Source organism: Grammomys surdaster, unplaced genomic scaffold (genome assembly GCF_004785775.1).
Source record: "Grammomys surdaster isolate TR1022 unplaced genomic scaffold, NIH_TR_1.0 213, whole genome shotgun sequence".
In the NCBI taxonomy this organism is placed as follows: Eukaryota; Metazoa; Chordata; class Mammalia; order Rodentia; family Muridae; genus Grammomys; species Grammomys surdaster.
Window position 1 is genome coordinate 87,565 of NW_021604658.1, and position 18,568 is coordinate 106,132.

The window sequence follows — 18,568 nt, forward strand, 5'->3', positions numbered from 1 at the left end:
TGGTGAAGCTGACAGTGGGCTGTTCATATTCATACCCCTTTCCATTTGAGACATACTCTGCCCTTAAAAAACATCAGACAATTCCTAAATTAACTTCTGTTTGAATTTTGAAAAATAACTGGTATATTGTCTTTTTGTAGGATTTTTTTGAAAGAGATTTTTTTCCCTCTTCTTTTGAGACAAAGTCTAATTGTTCAGCCATGGCTAGCCTATAACTTGCTATATAGACCAGCTGGCCTCAAACACACAGAGATCCATCTACCTCTGTCTCCATGGTGCTGGAATTAAAGGCATGCACCACCACTGCTAGCTTGCTTTCTTTGTATCCTTCCTTCCTTCCTTCCTTCCTTCCTTCCTTCCTTCCTTCCTTCCTTCCTTCCTTCTTCCCTCCCTCCTTCTCTCCCTCCTTCCCTCTTTCCCTTTCTTCCTTTCTTCCTTCCTTTTTGTTTTTTTTTTTTTAAAGATTTGTTTTTGTTGTTTTGTTTGAGACAGGATCTCACTATGTAGCCTTGGCTGTCCTGGAATTCACTATGTAGATCATGATGGCCTCAAATTCACAGAGATCCACCTGTCTCTGCTTCTTGAGTGCTGGGATTAAAGGCATGCACCACCATGTCCAGGCTGTATAAATTTTTGATACAGGTATTTTAAGAAAGTATTCTTTGTCAGTGTTCTTGTCTGTGCTGTATATATATATATTTTTTTCCTGATGAATAGAAGAAAAAGGTCTTTTTGTTCTTAGGGTGAGTTCACTAGTTCTAGAGATGGCAATACCAATTTACTAGGCTTTTGTCTAGTCCAAGATCCAATCCTATTGGACCTTTCCTCATTGTGTGTATACAGCACTTAAAAGATGTCTTTCTGGGGCTGCAGAGATGGCTCAGTGGTTAAAAGCACTTGCTGCTCTTGTAGAAGACCCAAGTTTTATTCCCAGCATCAAACATGGGGTAATTCATAACCTCTTGTAACTCCAGCTTCAGGGATTCTGACACCCTTTTCTGGCCTCTGTGGGCATGTGTACACACGTAAGCATATAACACCTGCATACACTCATAAATCTTTTATTTAATGTGTGTGTTTTGTTTGCATCTATGTCTATGCACTATGTACTTGCTTGGTGCCCATGGAGATCAGACGAGGGCATCAGCTCTCCTAGAACTGGAGTTATGGGTGTTTATGAGCTGGTGTGTGGCTGCTTGGAATGTCTTCAAGAACAAGTGCTCTTAACCTTTGGGCCACCTCTCTAGCCATGAGAAGTTTCTTTAAAAAAATTTTTTTTTTTCCTTCTAGGTTCTTGAGTAAGCAACTAAGACCTTTAGGAAAGGACGAAATAGCATGAGAGACTGGATTCTCATGTAGAATATACTAGAAGCTTGTGGTTTATGTCAGCTGGAATGTTAACTTGTAATCACCTTGTTTTCGTGTGGTTGGCTTTTTTTTTTTTTTTGGTAGGATTGTGAAGATCCCAATCCTTTGATTCGAGCCTTGGCAGTTAGAACCATGGGATGCATCAGGGTGGACAAGATCACAGAGTATCTCTGTGAACCCCTCCGCAAGTGCTTGAAGGACGAAGACCCCTATGTTCGGAAAACGGCAGCAGTGTGCGTGGCAAAACTCCATGATATCAATGCCCAGATGGTGGAAGACCAGGGATTTCTGGATTCTCTGCGGGATCTCATAGCAGATTCAAACCCAATGGTAATACTTTGTGCTTTTACAAAGAGAGATGCATTTAAAAAGAACCCTTTCCAAGGCATGCTTAACACACGTTTTTGTCTTGGAGACATTGACTACAGCATAGTTGTGAGAAATAGTTTTCTGTAATGTATAGATTATATACTTCATATCCTTAGGTGATTTTGTTTTTAGAATTAGTTTTTTCATGTAGTTGTTTGTGGTAATTTCTTCTTTGAAAATAAAACTGGATCAAAGTAATCTTTATTGACCAACTATTGTAATGAACTCTCAAAGAACTCTAGGGTAGAAAATGATTATGTTCTATGTACTTAGCAGCCAGACATAACATAATTTTTAGTTTTGCATTTATTTGGTTTTGTTGGTGCTAAGGATTAAACCCAAAGCCTTTTGTAAGTACACTGTTTCTGAGCTGCATTCCAGCGTCAGGGTGTGAGTTTATTTCCTTCTTGACATCTTAAAGTTTGTTCATATGGTAAAAGGAGATTGGATCCCAAATGATTACTAAATTAAACTCATTTTTAAATTGAGTGATTGGTACTAAGAACAAGGAGGATTATTGCCCACTTTTTAAAAATACATCCCCCAACATCCTTGCCTCTGTGTGTTGAAATAAGGTTTCATGTATTTAGGTAGGATGGCTTCTAACTTGTTATGTAGCTGGCCTTGAACTCCTATTTTCTTGCCCCTGTCTCTCAAGTGCTGGGATTATAGGTATATGCCACCACTTGACTTCTTTGACCTTTTTTTTGAGACAAGGTTTTGCTGTCTTGCCTCAGGATAGGCATGGTCACCACAGCACAGTAATTTTTGTCTGGTACAATACTTCTTTGAAGATAAATTATACTAAGAGATAGTGAGTAACATTAAATTATTTTTGTTGAATTTTTATAAATAGAGTTAGAATTTGTATCATCTTTTCCTGGCAAAAAAACAAGTGTTACTTGTTCATCTTTCCATGGCTTTCACTTTATCATCCTTCTAGTATAGCAGAAAGTCAAAGGTTGAAGCTTATATCTTACACTTTTAAGGGTACAGGCTGTGCTGAGTCAGGAATTTTTAGCAACTTTGTAGGATTAGACAGATGTAGAAGGACAATGACTTCTGGTAAAGTATCGTCAGATGGATTAGAAGATGAACTCCCTCCCCTTCTTTTAATTTTTCAAGATAGGGTTTCTCTGTGTAGCTCTGGTTGTCCTGAACTGGGAGTTGTAGACCAGGCTGGCCTCAAAGTCACAGAGATCCACCTGCCTCTTCTAGGATTAAAGGTGTGCACCACCACACCCAGGCACTGTTTTTTTGTTTTGTTTTTGGTGAATTTCATTTTTTGCTTACTCACCCAAGCAGCACTACCTGGCACCCTTTTAAAAAGATTCCCTATAGTTGAGGCTATATGGCAATACTAGTTTTTGATTTTTTTTAATTAATTAATTTGGGGAGGGGTGTGGGAATGTGTGTGTTGAGGTGTGTGTGCATGCATCCCTGTGTGTGTTTGTGTGAATTGAGGTACATGTATGCCATGGTGTGCTGTGGGTCTCTTCTCCCTCCATGTGGGTTTCAAGGATCAAGTACCTGTCATCTAAGCACCAACTAAGCAGGCAGAATATCATGTACCCTGAGGAAACCTATTAAATATTCAGTGGAGCTAAGAATGGGTTGAGACAAAAAATAAATTTTAACTCCTACAAGTAATTCTAGGTGGAAGGGGAAAAGGAACATCTATACTCATGTAAATTCTTCCTTAGGAAACCTATTGAACTTTAGGGTGTAAGGACTGGAAGCTCAGCAGTCAGGTTTTTTGTTTGTTGGTTTTTGGAGTGGGAGGGTGGGGTTTGAAATCTGGGTAACCCTGGAAGATGTCTGTCAGATCATCTGAGAGCATGCTTGCCTAGCTTGCCTGCTGTGTTCTAAGGTTCCTCTGCAGAGGAAAGGTCTCATGTTTTTATGTAGAGCATAATGCTTTTTCAGCAAATATAATAATGGACTTTATTTATCATTGCCAGATTCAATAACTTATCAGTATATTCTAATCCTACTTATTTCCCCTTCGTTGCCTGGCATTGAAGGCATTGCTGGCTGGTTTCTATTCAAGTTTTAATATATCATTATGTATAGCAAACCGATGTTCCTGAGAATTGTCGTCGTTGTTTGTTTTCAGTGCACAGTTGGATTGTGTTGGAATTTTCTATGTGGCCTCGGTCAGCTGTGAACTGTCCGTCTCTCTCTCTCGGCCTCATGAGTGCTGCGATTGCTATCACTCCTAACTGTTGGTCACACTTTTTAGCTTGTTTTTATAGCAACATATTTGATCTGGAGAGATTTTTAAAATATGTTTGAGGAGATTTTCAAAAAAAATAGTTATGGTTCCTTGGTAGGTTTCTGAGAAACTCGAAACATGCTGGGTAGTCTCTCTCCCACTGGGATCTTTATCTTCATGACCCACTAGACCATTTTCCTGTCTGTTTATTCAGACCTTACCTAGAGCATGTGTCAGCATTAAAGACCAAATGTGGCAACTCCTTGCTAAACAGAAACCTGCCTTCTTGGGAGATGTCTCAGTAGTAATGCCCTTTTCTCTGGTGCTGTTCAGGTTACCTGCTGCAAAGGAGCCCAGAGTGCAGAGTTGAAAGAGGCATCCTTAAGTAGCCAGTAAACACACACAGATGCCACCTTCTGATCTGGAACCCCTACTTTTTACCCTACCTGTATCCTCTACTTTTTAATCTTAAACATAGTCTTACAATTACTGAAAAGTAACCTTAAGTAAAATGCTAGAATCGGCACCCTAGTTTTCCAGATCAGATGCCAGTTACAGGTAGACCAAGTGCACAAGTGGCCAGTAACATCAGAGGTCCAGTGTCAGAGTGCTCAAGTACCAGCTCAACACTTAGAGAAGCTTCAGCTTGGAAAGAGAAATTTAATTTGTAATGCCTGTATGCTAGGCACAATGGTAGATGTTTTTCTGTAAAATAATTTCACGTAGTTTTCATGTCTGAAGTAGAAGCTGTTCCTTGTTACAGTTTAAGACTCAACTGTCTCAGTGTGATGCAGCTAGTTGTGCCACACCCAGGATTCCAGCCTGGTTCTGAGCCCAAACCTTTTCATGACCACTACCTTCATGGATATATGTAAAGAATTAAATGTATGCATACCCCACACTCTTAGGTCTGTTTCATTTTTATTTTTTTAAAATAGTATAGATTTTGAATACATAAAAGTCTTTAATTATTTGTACATTGTCACTATGAAGTATCTGTCTTTTTTCTCTAAAGATGGGTATGAGTTCTTATTTGTTGCTTGAGTGATTTTGTTCCACTTTTTATCAGGCTGTCCCACAAGGTGGCAGCACTGCACTGACAGAGCCGTTGTCTTAAAGGGCTTGAGTACTTTGAGGGATCCTACCACAGTGTTCTTACAGTCCTCAGTTCAGAAGGGCTTCTTAGAGAGGAAGCAGCAGAACATTTGCAGAAATGACTTCAGAATCTTTTGATATGAGACTAAAATGTCAGTCAAGAGCTGACAACCTTTGGAGTTATGTCAGTTTTGAGACTAGCATTGATGTGCCTTCTTACAAGTAATAACAGGACGTCTTTTTCTCTTCTGTCATTTTTGGGGTTAGTACTCACCTCATTTTCCTGTAGTTTCACTGCTGTATTTAAAGCTGACTTGCAGTGTCCTAGCTGACAGGAAAGGCTAGCTTTGAGCTAAAAGCTCCTTGTCTGTTTAATATTGGCTCTATGCTAACGCTGCTTAATCTTACTGTTTCCTCTTCTGAAAATGAGTGATACTGCCTTCAAGAGATGAGAGTGTACAGGCTAGAGGGCGCTCAGTGGTTACGAGTGTGTACTGCTCTTCCAAGTTCAGCAGCATCTATGTCATAACTGCTTGTTATGACATAGCTTAGGGACTAAGCTATGTGTTATGTGTGGTATGACCTCCAGCTTAGGGACTCCCACACCCCATTCTTGCTTCTGAGGACCCCCAGGACACACACACACTTACAAATAAAACAATTTTTATATAAAAAAATTAGACCAGGCCTGGTTAATGCTCATCTTTAAGCACTTGGGAAGCAGAGATAGGTAGATTTCTGAGTTTGAGACCACCTTCATCTGTATAGACAGTTCCAGTTCAGCTACAGCTACATAGAAAGACCGTTTTGTTTTGTTTTGCTTTTTAAGACAGGATTTTTTTTTTTTGTGTAGCCTTGACTGGCCTGGAACTCATTCTGTAGACCAGGCTGGCCTTGAGCTCACAAGGATCTGCCTGCTTCTGCCTCCACGTGTTCTCTCCTCCGTGTGTGTGTGTGTGTGTGTTTGTGCATTTGTGCACTCTCTTGAAAGCCAAAAGAAGGTGTGATTGTGAACACCCTTTTGAGTGCTGGCAATCTAACCCAGGTTCTCTGGAAGAACAGCCCATTAACTACTAAGTCAGTCGTCTCTCTAGCCCTAGATGCCAACGTTTTGTAAATCAGTTTGTGTATCAAGAAAGCTCAGTTTCCCAGTTTATAAGTTTTCTTTCCTTTCCTACTTTGTTTTTTTAAGACAAGGGCTCCTTAAGGCCAGCTCCGAATTTCTGGTTTTCTTGCCCTTACATCATAAATGCTGGGATTACAGGTGTGTATTACCACACTTGGCTATAAATTTACTATTTGAGAATCTTCCTTAAGGTCTTTTTTTTTTTTAAATATGCTCTCTATTTTTTTAAGATAAAGGATAATTCCTAGGGAGGAAATATTAGACTTGTCTTAACAGTTCTGATTTCACAGTGCGACTGTGAGTAAGGGAGCACCTTTGCGTCACTGTGGAGATGCTAGCGTGTTTGCTGCTAGGATTGAGCTTGCTCTTGGGGCCTTTTCCCTAAGTCCCTACACTGATGTATTATTCTTTGGAGAAGGTTCTTTGGGAAGAAGGGAACTCTTAACTTAACCACTTTATCTTTAAATTTTATTTTCTAAAACAGGCACCATTGTACACAATTTCAAAGAAATACAGATAGTAGAAACTTTGACAAGAAACAGTCCTGGGGAACACCAGCTGCCCACTTACCCAGATGCAGCATAACAGACTTCAAGTTCATTACAGTGTGAGAAGCACAATTTACCAACCATGAAAATATAAAACACTCCATCTTGGACCTGCCTTGGGTGATTTCTGGAAACCCAAGAGCCTGAATTGCTTAGCAGATGACAGTGGAGGGATAGAAGCAGCCTTGGGGAGCTTTAGAGGACAGGAAGTCTGCTGCAGGGTGGGAAATGAGTGAGTGGCTCATCCGCTCTGTCACTTGGTTGGTGACTTGACCAGTGGCATCTTCCTCCCTCAGGCTTTGTTCAACAGGGTCCTCTGATCTGATCTTTCTGTATATTATTATTAGACTGACTCTTCAGTATTTGCTCTTGTTTTAATATGATAACAATTATACATTGCCTATTTAAGCCTCAGAGCTTACACTTCATTAGCTGCATACTTGCTTTAATTTCCTTTTTTGTTTTTTTTTTTTTTTTTTTTTTCAAGACAGGGTTTCTCCGTGTAGCCCTGGCTGTTCTGGAACTCACTCTGTAGACCAGGCTGGCCTCCAACTCAGAAATCCACCTGCCTCTGCCTCCCAAGTGCTGGGATTAAAGGAGGGCTAGTGCTCATGTTTTCTACACATTCTATTACCAAACTTGTATTTAACTTTAAACAGCGCACACGCGCACACACATACACACACACACACACACACACAGACACACACACAGACACACACACACAGACACACGGACACGGGGATACATTAACAGAAATGGTTATTATGGTAGGAAGTTTGTTTTAGACTGATAACCAAGATTGGATGCTTTGACAGAGCTGTCAAAAATCAACATACGGACAATTTGATTTTTTTTATTCTAAAATAAAGTTAATCAAGCATGCTATGCATAGAAAATAAAATAAAATGTTTCCCCTGCCTGTGAAGTATCTGGGAATGATTATTTTTGCTTGGGGGCTGCTGCTGTTGTTTGTTTTCAGACAGGGTCTCATGTATCCCAGAACAGCCTCAAACTTCTTACATGACTGACGATGACTTTGAACCACTGATCCTCCTGCCTCCATCTCCTGTGCTAGGGTCACAGGCATTATCTTATTCCTTATGCATTCCAGTGTTACTGAAGGTCATGCATGAATATGGAGTGAGCAAAGGCATTTGAGAAGAAGCTCATGTGTGTTGTGTTGTCACATGTGATATAGTAGGTCTGATTTGTTTTGAGGCAACAGTGTTTAATAATATTTATTAAATAAGTCTGATTCTTTTCATCTGAGACGTTTTTGTTCTGATCACCAAATTATAACCCAAGGGAATTCTGTTTCTGACATTCTTATCTTCTACCTAATGATGAATATTGCTAAATTATATCGTGTATTAAAACACTGTCTCTTAGATACTTGCTTTCTGTGTTTACTTTCATGGTTAGTATACTCTGTAGAATACCTTGTCAATGTGGTCAATAAAACTGATACCTAGGTGTTAGCCATTATGTTTTTCTCTTGCTAACTTAACTGTAAAACTCAGTTTCTCAAGCTTTTGCTAGAGACTTTAATAGGAATCAATTATGAATTAAGGTTCTTGAAGGATTTTTTTAAAGTATATAATCATTGAAGCTTGCTTCTTGATACCTATCATTCAGCTTATAAAATATTTATAGTCAACCTTATCATGCTAATCTTAACATCTGATCGTTGCTGTAAAATATACTTTCAAACATACCTATGCAGAGCCATAAGGTAGTATTTCCATTATGGTGTTTGTTTATGAGTGCTTTTGAAATTTTAAAATAACCTTAAATGTCAGTTATATTAGAAATAGTCTATAATTTTGCTTTAAAATATTGATCTTGTTTTGTTGCTGCACAATTCCCATATCAGTGAATCAAGGTACGAGTGTATTTTTCTCGTCCAGGATAGCAGTTTTTTCCCTTACTATCTCAAAGAAAGGATGTATTTGAAAACCACATTTCATTGAACGTAGAATTTCATTAACTATAATATATGTGATTAGTTTCTTTTTTTTTTTTGGTTTGGTTTTTCGAGACAAGGTTTCTCTGTGTAGCCCTGGCTGTCCTGGAACTCACTCTGTAGACCAGGCTAGCCTCGAACTCTCGAACTCAGAAATCCGCCTGCCTCTGCCTCCCAAGTGCTGGGATTAAAGGCATGCGCCATCACCGCCCAGCTTAGTTTCTGTATCCTTATGAAAAGCATCTTCCACTAAAGTGAGGGTTATTGGAGGCTGGAGAAGTGGCTTAACTATTAAGAGCCATTGTTGATCTTCTAGAGGACACAAGTTCAGTTCTTATCAACCACATTTCCAGGGGACCCAGTACTTCCTCTGGCCTTCAAGGGCACATGGTGTACAGATGTACATACAGGCAAAGCATGTCTGCCCAGAAAGAAATGAAATGATTGATTATAAATGCACTCCAGTTTTAGAGATTTAGGGGCAAAAAAGTGCAATTTTTACTTGTGAATTATAGTAATTATTACCTTAAATTTGTATAGGCTTTATGATTCTGAGTTTTTGCGACAAGGTTACTCTGTATAGCCCTGACTGACTGCTCTGGAGCTTACTCAGTAGACCAGGCTGGCTTCAAACTCAAGACACCTGCCTCTGCCTCTGAATTACTAGGATTAAAGGCATGTGCCACCATCATGCCTAACATGGAAATTTTAAAAATTATTTTTTCTTTTTTTTTAATGATTTAATTTATTTTTATTTTTTGTGCATTGGTATTTTGCCTGGATATATGTCTGTATGAGGGTGTCATGCCCCCTGCAACTGAAGTTACAGATAACTGTGGGCTGCCATGTGGATCCTGGGAATTGAACCAGTATTCTCTGGAAGAGCAGCCATACTCTTAACCACTGAGCCCTCTCTCCAGCCCTGTAAACATGTTTTGTTTTTTTTTAATAATTAATTTTATGTGCATTTATGTGAGGGTGTCAGTTCCCCCAGAACTAGAGTTACAGATGATTGTGAGCTGCTGTGTGAGTATTGGGAAATGAACCTGAACCTGGGTTTTCTGAAAGAGCAGCCAGTGTTCTTAACCACTGAACCATCTAGCCTTGCACACCCTCCCCCCGCCCCAAAGAAGGTTTCTTAATACATGACGTTATTGGACTTGTACTCTCAAGCTAAAATTAATCTAAGAAGTAAATTAAAATTTCCCTGATTTTTCAGATGATCAAGCTGCATGGTAAAAGAGTGTGTGTTCCCATAGCATTGCGTACTGATGAACTCTGGTTTCAAGTTCCTTTACCTTACTCTATGCTGTGCAGTAATATTGAATAATTGAGTTTTGCCTCCCTCTTGTCCACATGCATGTATAATTTGGCCTAGATTTTTCTGTTACATAATGCAAAGTATTCATTGAGATTTTACTTTTTAATGTTTTTGTCTTTTTGTGAGTTCTCTGTAGTCCAGGCTGGTCTGGAGCTTACTTTGTAGCTAATTCATGAGAGCCCTAAACTTGACCTGGGATTAGAGGTATGAGCTAACACCCAAGTTAGCTTCATTTTTTATAGCTGTTGATGTGTCTTGATTTTAGTGACATGACAGTTTTGAGTGTTGCTGCAGTGGTGAATGTTTCAGGTGTGGATCATCTGTGAATCACTCTGCTAATATATGAATTACTTTAATTCTGGAATGCCTGACTACTTGGAAGCTGTAAATGCTATCATCGCTGGCTCAGTACCTGTGTTGAAAGCAGCCCGTCTATTTCTGTCTAACTGGGTAAAGTGCTCAGGAGTGACTTGAGATCTGTGAGGTGATCCTAGAAGGTTGTTTGTATGTCAGACTTTGGTTTTTCTGAGTATATCAGTGTCATTCTCTGATTCTTTCCCAGGTGGTGGCTAATGCTGTAGCAGCATTGTCTGAGATCAGTGAGTCTCACCCAAACAGCAACTTACTTGATCTGAACCCTCAGAATATCAATAAGCTGCTCACAGCCCTGAATGAGTGCACTGAATGGGGCCAGATTTTCATCCTGGACTGCCTGTCTAATTACAACCCTAAAGATGACCGGGAAGCTCAGAGGTCAGTCTGTCTGTGTGGGTATCAGCTAATGGTCTTGCCTGACCAAATAATGTTCAATGTCTGCTCTTAGTATGAGAGGCTGTCAGATTGAGGAAGACAGAAATTTAGGGGGACATTGCCATCCCTACTATATTTTCTCACTGGACTTAGGAACACTAACTGCTAAACCACACAGAAAATACTTGAGTTGTTTCTGTGAATACTACTGCTAAAGCCTCCCTCATGTTGTTGCCTGTCTCTCAAGTCCCAGTCATTTAGTGAATAAAAAATTATGAATATGTGTTCTTATAATAACACACTGTCTATTCTGTTAAGATTCGTCATACTAATTATTGAGCTGAACAATACCTATAATTTACTACAAGGATAAGTATATTAAAGTCCGCAGCATTTATGTGTCTTGCCATTGTATATAGAAGTCATATTAGACTACATTTAAGGCTTTTGAGAACATGTCTTAATTGTTCTGCTCAGCCCTTTACCACTTACATGTTGCAAATTTTCTTTGTCAGAACTTTATTATTGAGTGTCATTAACACACACACATATGTGTGTGTGTGTGTGTGTGTGTGTGTGTGTGTGTGTGTATATATATATATATATTTCACTTTTACAAAGTTGAGGTTCCCACCAATTTTTAAATTGAGCATGTTGTATTTAAAAGCACTTTACTAGGCAAAGTACTTCTGAAGAATTGCTGACTCTTCATTAAAGTTGACATATTTTAATTATGGTAGATAAGAACCTTCCTTGCCTGGCTGAAGCTGATTTCCAAGCTACTAGAATGTAAGTTCTCTTCACTTGTCTGGGAAGTAATTCCTTCTGGACTTACCAAATGCTACTAGTAGCTTCTTTCCATCATTGAAAATACATTTATATTCTGGAGAGAACTTTTCCAAGAATTTTATTTTCTGTTGGCCATTGATATTACACTCATAAATTCACTAAATTAATAATTAATTCAGCAAATATTTCTTAAAGCCCATTCTATGTCCTAGGCTCTGTCCTAGGTTGGGATTGAACAGTGAACAGACAAAAAATCATGGTCCTCCTGCATCATTTATTCTAAAGAGTGGGAGTAGGAGTATATACAATATAGATATTCAATACAATATATAATAGGCCATATTTCATTACTGCTAACAGATAATGTAAGGCTCTAAGAAATGGCATGTATTTTAGAGTAAGATTATAAAGAGAATGCCCTCCATCCCATAGTTTTTGTTTATTTTAAATCAGGGTCTGCTGTGTAGCATGAGCTGGCCATAAACTTGTGATCCTCCTGCCTCTGTATTTGTTTTGTTTGTTTGTTTGTTTGTTTGTTTGTTCATTGAGACAGGATCTCACTATGTAGCCATGGCTGGCCTCAAACTATTTGGTATTCTATGGCCTCTAACTCAGAGATCCATCTGCCACTGCTTCCCATGAGCTAGAATTGGAGTTGTGCACACCACACCCAGCAAGATTTCACTTTATTTTCTGAAATTATACTTTTTAAAAAGGCAATAATCAAGAAATCCTCTGTAAGAGTGTGAACCTTGTTTTAAAGGCTTGGCAGAAGTCAGGAGTCAGCCACGGGGCCAGAGGAAGAGAGTAAGCAGACACTTATCTTGTATCCTTAACTCGGGATGTTGCCCAAGAGCTAGCAAAGTTAGGTTGATTTCAGAGAACACTGCATGTGTGAACAAGAGTCTAAGCTTGGGTAGGAGGGAGTAGAAGAAGAATTGGGTGAACATTGCAATAATATTCTGATACTAAAAACCAAACCTAAACAAAGCCAAACCTTTATCTGTTTCTGAGTCTTTCTTACTAGCCTGAAAGCAAGAGGTTGTGTAGCTTTTCCTGCCTCCCTATTTCTTCCCCAGCTCCCAGGTGGTTGACACCTTTTGCCATGATTAATTTTTAGGATGCTTGATTTGACTTTCTGTAGGTTGGGTAGAGATGAGCTGTGAGGCAGGGAGCTCTAATGTTATGTGGGGAGACAAGAGAACTAAAAACAAGAAGGAAGCTGGTGTGAGTGCAGGTGTCAGGGATTGCTAGTTTCCTTCTGGTTTGGATCTCCCTGTTGCTGGCTTCTAGAGTCTACTGGGGCCCCTGCTTGGCCTGTAGTTGGCTGGGCATGAGGCTTCTGCGGTGTTGGATCCCATTTTGACCTAAGCATGGAGCTTTGACCTTTTTAACTGAATCTTTGGTTTATTAATACTCGGCCCATGGAACTCTGGAGCATTACTTCATAGAATGAATCAAGCAAAGGTACCATAATCCTGGATGCTGATTTTCCCTTTCTGCCCCCAGCATCTGTGAGCGAGTAACGCCTCGGCTATCCCATGCTAACTCTGCAGTGGTGCTTTCAGCAGTAAAAGTCCTAATGAAGTTTCTAGAATTGTTACCCAAGGACTCGGACTACTACAATATGCTGCTAAAGAAGTTAGCGCCTCCACTTGTCACTTTGCTGTCTGGGGAGCCAGAAGTGCAGTATGTCGCCCTGAGGAACATCAACCTAATTGTCCAGAAAAGGTGGGAAATAGTGAGTTGGTGATTTTTAAATGTTTGTGATCTTCAAATGAAGCTTCATATAAATACTCCATAGACTGTGCTCTTTGGTTCTTTACTGTGTGGCAGTGGGATGTTACAGTAGCACTTGCCCAGTAGTACCCTTTTACAGCTATTACTGTTCTTTCCATAGTAACAGTGTGTTGCAGTTTTGTTTGTTGTGGGCTGTTTTGTTTTGCTTGTTTGTGTTTTGTTTTTTTGTAGACTAGGCTGACCTCCATCTCACAGAAATCCTCCTGCCCCTACCTCCCAAGTGCTGGGATTAAAGGTGGCAGCACCGCTTCCAGCCAGCTTGCTTTTGTAAGTGCTTCTTTTGGATGTGCTCCCCGTGGAAAGTTGTAGTTGAGAATTGGGTTGTTCTTCCTCCGCAGTTCTCCGTGGTAACACCCCCCCTCATATTATAAAGGGTGCAAACCAGATGCCAAATGGACTGGATGCGGGTAGATGGGCTGAGAGTGCAGCTCATAACAGACACTTGTCCAGGATGTGCTAAGTGCTGAGCTTGACACCCAGCTCTTCTCTGTGGAAACAAAAAAATGTTATTATATAGTAGTGCGACTGCTATAACCGGTGTGGGAGGGAGGCACAATAGAGGCTTAGGCAGGACATGAGGATTTTTTCCCCCTGAAGAGGGCAGGCAGAAAGACTGACTTGGTTTTAATACAGGCTGAGGAGGATATGTCAGTAAATACATTCCATCATCTTCCTTTCTTGTGTTTTGTGTATCACAGGCCTGAAATCTTGAAGCAGGAAATCAAGGTCTTCTTTGTGAAGTACAATGATCCGATCTATGTTAAACTAGAGAAGTTAGACATCATGATTCGTCTTGCATCCCAAGCCAACATTGCTCAGGTCAGACCTTAAGCCGTCCTAAGTTTGTGCTGCCTTAGAGCTGAAGCTCTGGCATTCAGAAGGCTGTTGGATCACTGTTGAAACACTTTAAGGCTTAGCCACTGCTTGGATATTTGACAGGTTCTGGCGGAGCTGAAGGAATATGCCACTGAAGTTGATGTGGACTTTGTTCGCAAAGCTGTGAGGGCCATTGGACGGTGTGCCATCAAAGTGGAGGTAAGTCTCCACAGGAGACGAGATCACACAGCTGAGATTCTGAGGGTTCATTATTTTACAGTGTGTATACATTAAAGTTTATCAAGATAAAATAAAGCATGTACTTAATGAGTTAAATAATTTTTAAAAATTAATTTAATGTATATGGATGTTTTGTCTGCATTATGTCAACACCTTGTGTGTGCCAACTACTTGTGTAGGCCAGAAGGGGGTTTCGTCCCCTCCCCCCTGAACTAGAGTTTAGATGGTAGATTATAAAGTATCATGTGGGTGTAGGACTCTAACCCAGGTCCTCTGGAAGAACAGCCATTGCTCTTAATCCCTAAGCCTTCTCAGGCTCGGATTAAAGAATTTTTAACAAAATGTCACTATCCCTGGTTCTTTACCTTCTTTACCTATACCTACTTCCCAAAAAGTATGACTTTTAACTTTTTTGTATTTGATTTTTCTTTTGATACTTTCATATCTATAAATAATTTTGTTATTATTTATTGACTTTTTAGTTGTAGATTTTTATCTTTTCAACATGCTCCCTTTCCCTCAAGCATTTTGGGGTGCTTGCTGGTTTTATTTTTTAAGACAGGGTCTTACTGTATAGCCTCAAAACTCAGATTCCCTTGGCCTCACTCTCCCAAATGTAGAATTCTAGTTATGAGCTACTATACTTGGCTTTTATTTTTGTTTTATCTTCTATACGTTGCTTTTGGTTAATATGTGTTCTTTTTTTTTTTTTTTTGGTTTTTTTGAGACAGGGTTTCTCTGTGTAGCCCTGGCTGTCCTGGAACTCACTCTGTAGACCAGGCTGGCCTCCAACTCAGAAATCCGCCTGCCTCTGCCTCCCAAGTGCTGGGATTAAAGGCGTGCACCACCACCGCCCTGCTAATATGTGTTCTTATGTGTTGTATTTTGTTTTGATTTTAACTTTTTTGATGAGATATATATATACTGTTTGAGGAGGCAACATGCCAAGGTGCATATGTGGAGGTCAGAGGACAATTTGTAGGAATTGATTCCTTCCACCATGAGGCTCCCGGGGATCAATCTCAGGTCATTAGGCTTGATGGCCAGTGCGTTTATCCGATGATCCATCTGGCTGGCGCTAATACAGTACCACTTATTGATTTCTTTTTAGAGTTATAGACTTTCTCAGAGTCTAGATTGGACTTGTATCTTAGTGATTCTACTTATCTCACACCTCCATCCCTTTTAGATAACTAAATCTGGAGGCTTGTGAGAGTCAAAAGTTTTAGATGATGTTGTGTGCTTCCTTTTGAATCCTGACAAGAGACACATGATTTAGTGACCTGTAATAGTTCAGAGGGATAATTGTTTAGATTTATCATTGAAATTTGGGGACTTTTCTCACAATCCTGTCCTTTAAAAAAAAATTACAGTATCAAGAAATCTATTTTCGGGGGCTGGAGAGCTGGCTCAGAGGTTAAGAGCGCTGGCTGCTCTTCCAGAGGTCCTGAGTTCAATTCCCAGCAACCACATGGTGGCTCACAACCATCTGCAATGGGGTCTGATGCCCTCTATTGGTGTTTCTGAAGAGAGTAATGGTGAATACATAAAATAATAAAATAAAGATAAAAAGCTTTAAAAAAAAAAGAAATCTATTTTCATCAGTTTGTGTTATATATTCAATTAATAAAAGATGAATAGAAGCCAGATTTGGTGGCACATGCCTTTAATCCAGCACTTGGGAAGCAGAGGTAGGCAGATCTCTGAGTTTGAGGCCAGCCTGATCTACAGAGCACGTTCCAGGACAGCCAGGACTACACAGAAAAACTCTATCTCAAAAAAAAAACAATAAACAAACTCTTCTAGGATATTTTGAGCCATAGATAACTGAAAGAAAAATTTATATTTGTAAATCCATACAAAATTTGTAGGAGGTTTAAAAATACACTGTGCAGGGTCCAAAGAGATGATTCAGTGGTTAAGAGTGTTTGCTGATTTGTCATGAGAACTGGAGCTCAGATTTCAGCACCCAGGGCAGAGTGCGCGCACACACAGCACAGAGAAGAATGAGAGGGAGGGAGGGAGAGAGACCAGTAAAGAAACACCAAAAAACACCCTATAAGAATTTCAGTAAGGGTCCCCAATTTTAATGTGTTCTTTAATTACCTTTCTTTCCTCATACCCTCCCTATTTTTGTTTTTCCAGTTATCCAGGTTAATGTTTACTAATTTAACAGAATTATGTGGAAAATAGAGATATAGCTCAATGGTAGAGCTCTTGTAGCCTGTGAAGGCCCTAGGTTTACTCCGAGCAAAACACCCAAACCCAAACCTTTTTCAGTCTGTTTTCTAATGAATAAAATCTGGTATATTCCTAGAATTTTAGTGTTGATATACATTGTATAATGTAGCCTCTCGCACTCTTATAGCTTTAGCAGAAAGCTCAGTGCCCTGTCTGACTTAGTCAATGTACTTGAATGGTTTCTTTTTTTTTTCTTTTTTGTGTTGAGATAGTGTTATTGCATTGACTTAAGTTTTGATGTTTCTCTCCCTAGCAATCAGCAGAACGCTGTGTAAGCACACTGCTTGATCTAATCCAGACCAAAGTAAATTATGTGGTTCAAGAGGCAATTGTTGTCATCAGGGACATCTTCCGAAAATACCCCAACAAGTATGTCAAAATTCATGTAATCTTCTTTCTCAAATCATTTGGGAAACGTATAAGTAAGACACTTTGAAATTGACTCGGTAAGAATTATTATTTTTAATATAACTGGTGATAGTAGATCTTTTTAATGAAAAGTCAGAGTTACATAAGTGGGTAGCAGACAGACACTAAAACATCTCGTTTAAAGATGGGAATGGAGTTTTATGGTTGGCCACATGTGCTGGAAGTACAGGTATGAGCCACCGCATGCAGCTGCTTTATTCTTTCTGTAGAAACGAGGCTCAGCTTAAGCATCTGCTGCCTATGGGCGTAGAGGAAGTCAAACATATCAAATTGTTGTCAGAGTCGCCATTTATTTATTTATTCCTAGTTGTCTGGACACACTCGCTTTATGACAGACAAATGATTATGTACTTTATTCTCTCAGAATAGTATTAATGTGATAGATGACTCATGAGACCATTCTTCTTTAAAAAAAAAAAAAAACACAGGGCACCAACAGCCACGCTGTTTACTTTACATGGGCCCACTGCCTTGTGGGAAACAGCAGAATATATTCAATAAGTTACTCCTTCTGGCCTCTGCTGAAGTGTTGTAACTTCTCCCACAAGAATAGTTTTACATCACAGAGTTTTCAGATTGGAGCCTTTTAGTTTACAAAACAAAAATACTTTGATTCTGAGATGCACAGTCCAGAATTCATGCGGGATTTGGGTTTTTGTTGTGACGTTGTTTGTTTTGTTTTGAGAAGTGTTATGTTTAGAAAGAGGACCACCACCTTTTAATGAACTTCCTCCAAAAGTGAAGGATTGGGTTTCTAAACTGTTTTGTTATAGGTTAAGAAAAAAATTATGATCAATAGAGAAATGTGTAAAACTTGTGTAAACAAGGGGTTATGACAGTTTAATTTCAAGAAAATAGTCAAAAGTCTGGCTTAATAAGTAGGAATAGGGCAGATACTTGGGGGTTATGACAGTTTAATTTCAAGAAAATAGTCAAAAGTCTGGCTTAATAAGTAGGAATAGGGCAGATACTTGGCCTAGTATACTAGTTATCTACATTAATTTATTCTGTTTCAGTCTAATGTTTAAAATCACATTAGCCAGCTGGATCTGGTGACATAGGCCTATAATCTCAGCTCTTCAGGAGGCCAAGGCAGGACAAGTACAAGTTCAAGCCAACCTTTGCAACCTAGCAAGACCCCCTCCCCCTTTTAAAAACAAACAAACAAACAAACAAAAATACTTATTTTTTATTTATATGAGTATACTGTAGCTGTCTTCAAAAACGCCAGAAGAGGGCATCAAATACCATTACAAATGGTTTTGAGCCACCATATGGTTGCTGGGAGTTGAACTCAGGACTTCTGGAAGAGCAGTCACTGCTCTTAACTGCTGAGCCATCTCTCCAGCCTGACTCTGTTTTAAAATAAGAAAACAGTAGGCTGAGGATACTGCTCATTGGGAAAGAGTTGCCCAGCATGTAAGTCCTAGGTTCAGTCTTCAGTAATAAAAAAACAAAATCTTACATTATGTTAGTGAGGACAGAAATTCAGCAT

General features: G+C 39.4%; 1 protein-coding gene across 3 annotated transcripts in view; it reads left to right on the top strand.

Moving 5' to 3' along the window:
- Ap2b1 (adaptor related protein complex 2 subunit beta 1) overlaps nucleotides 1-18,568 on the top strand; it is a 99,114-nt gene that overhangs the window by 19,846 nt on the left and 60,700 nt on the right. For all 3 annotated transcript variants that reach the window (XM_028772353.1, XM_028772354.1, XM_028772355.1), the window contains 6 exons: nucleotides 1,453-1,698; nucleotides 10,571-10,761; nucleotides 13,057-13,278; nucleotides 14,046-14,166; nucleotides 14,287-14,382; nucleotides 16,898-17,013. In XM_028772353.1, coding sequence (XP_028628186.1) covers nucleotides 1,453-1,698; nucleotides 10,571-10,761; nucleotides 13,057-13,278; nucleotides 14,046-14,166; nucleotides 14,287-14,382; nucleotides 16,898-17,013 — 992 coding nt within the window. The remainder of the gene's footprint in view (nucleotides 1-1,452; nucleotides 1,699-10,570; nucleotides 10,762-13,056; nucleotides 13,279-14,045; nucleotides 14,167-14,286; nucleotides 14,383-16,897; nucleotides 17,014-18,568) is intronic.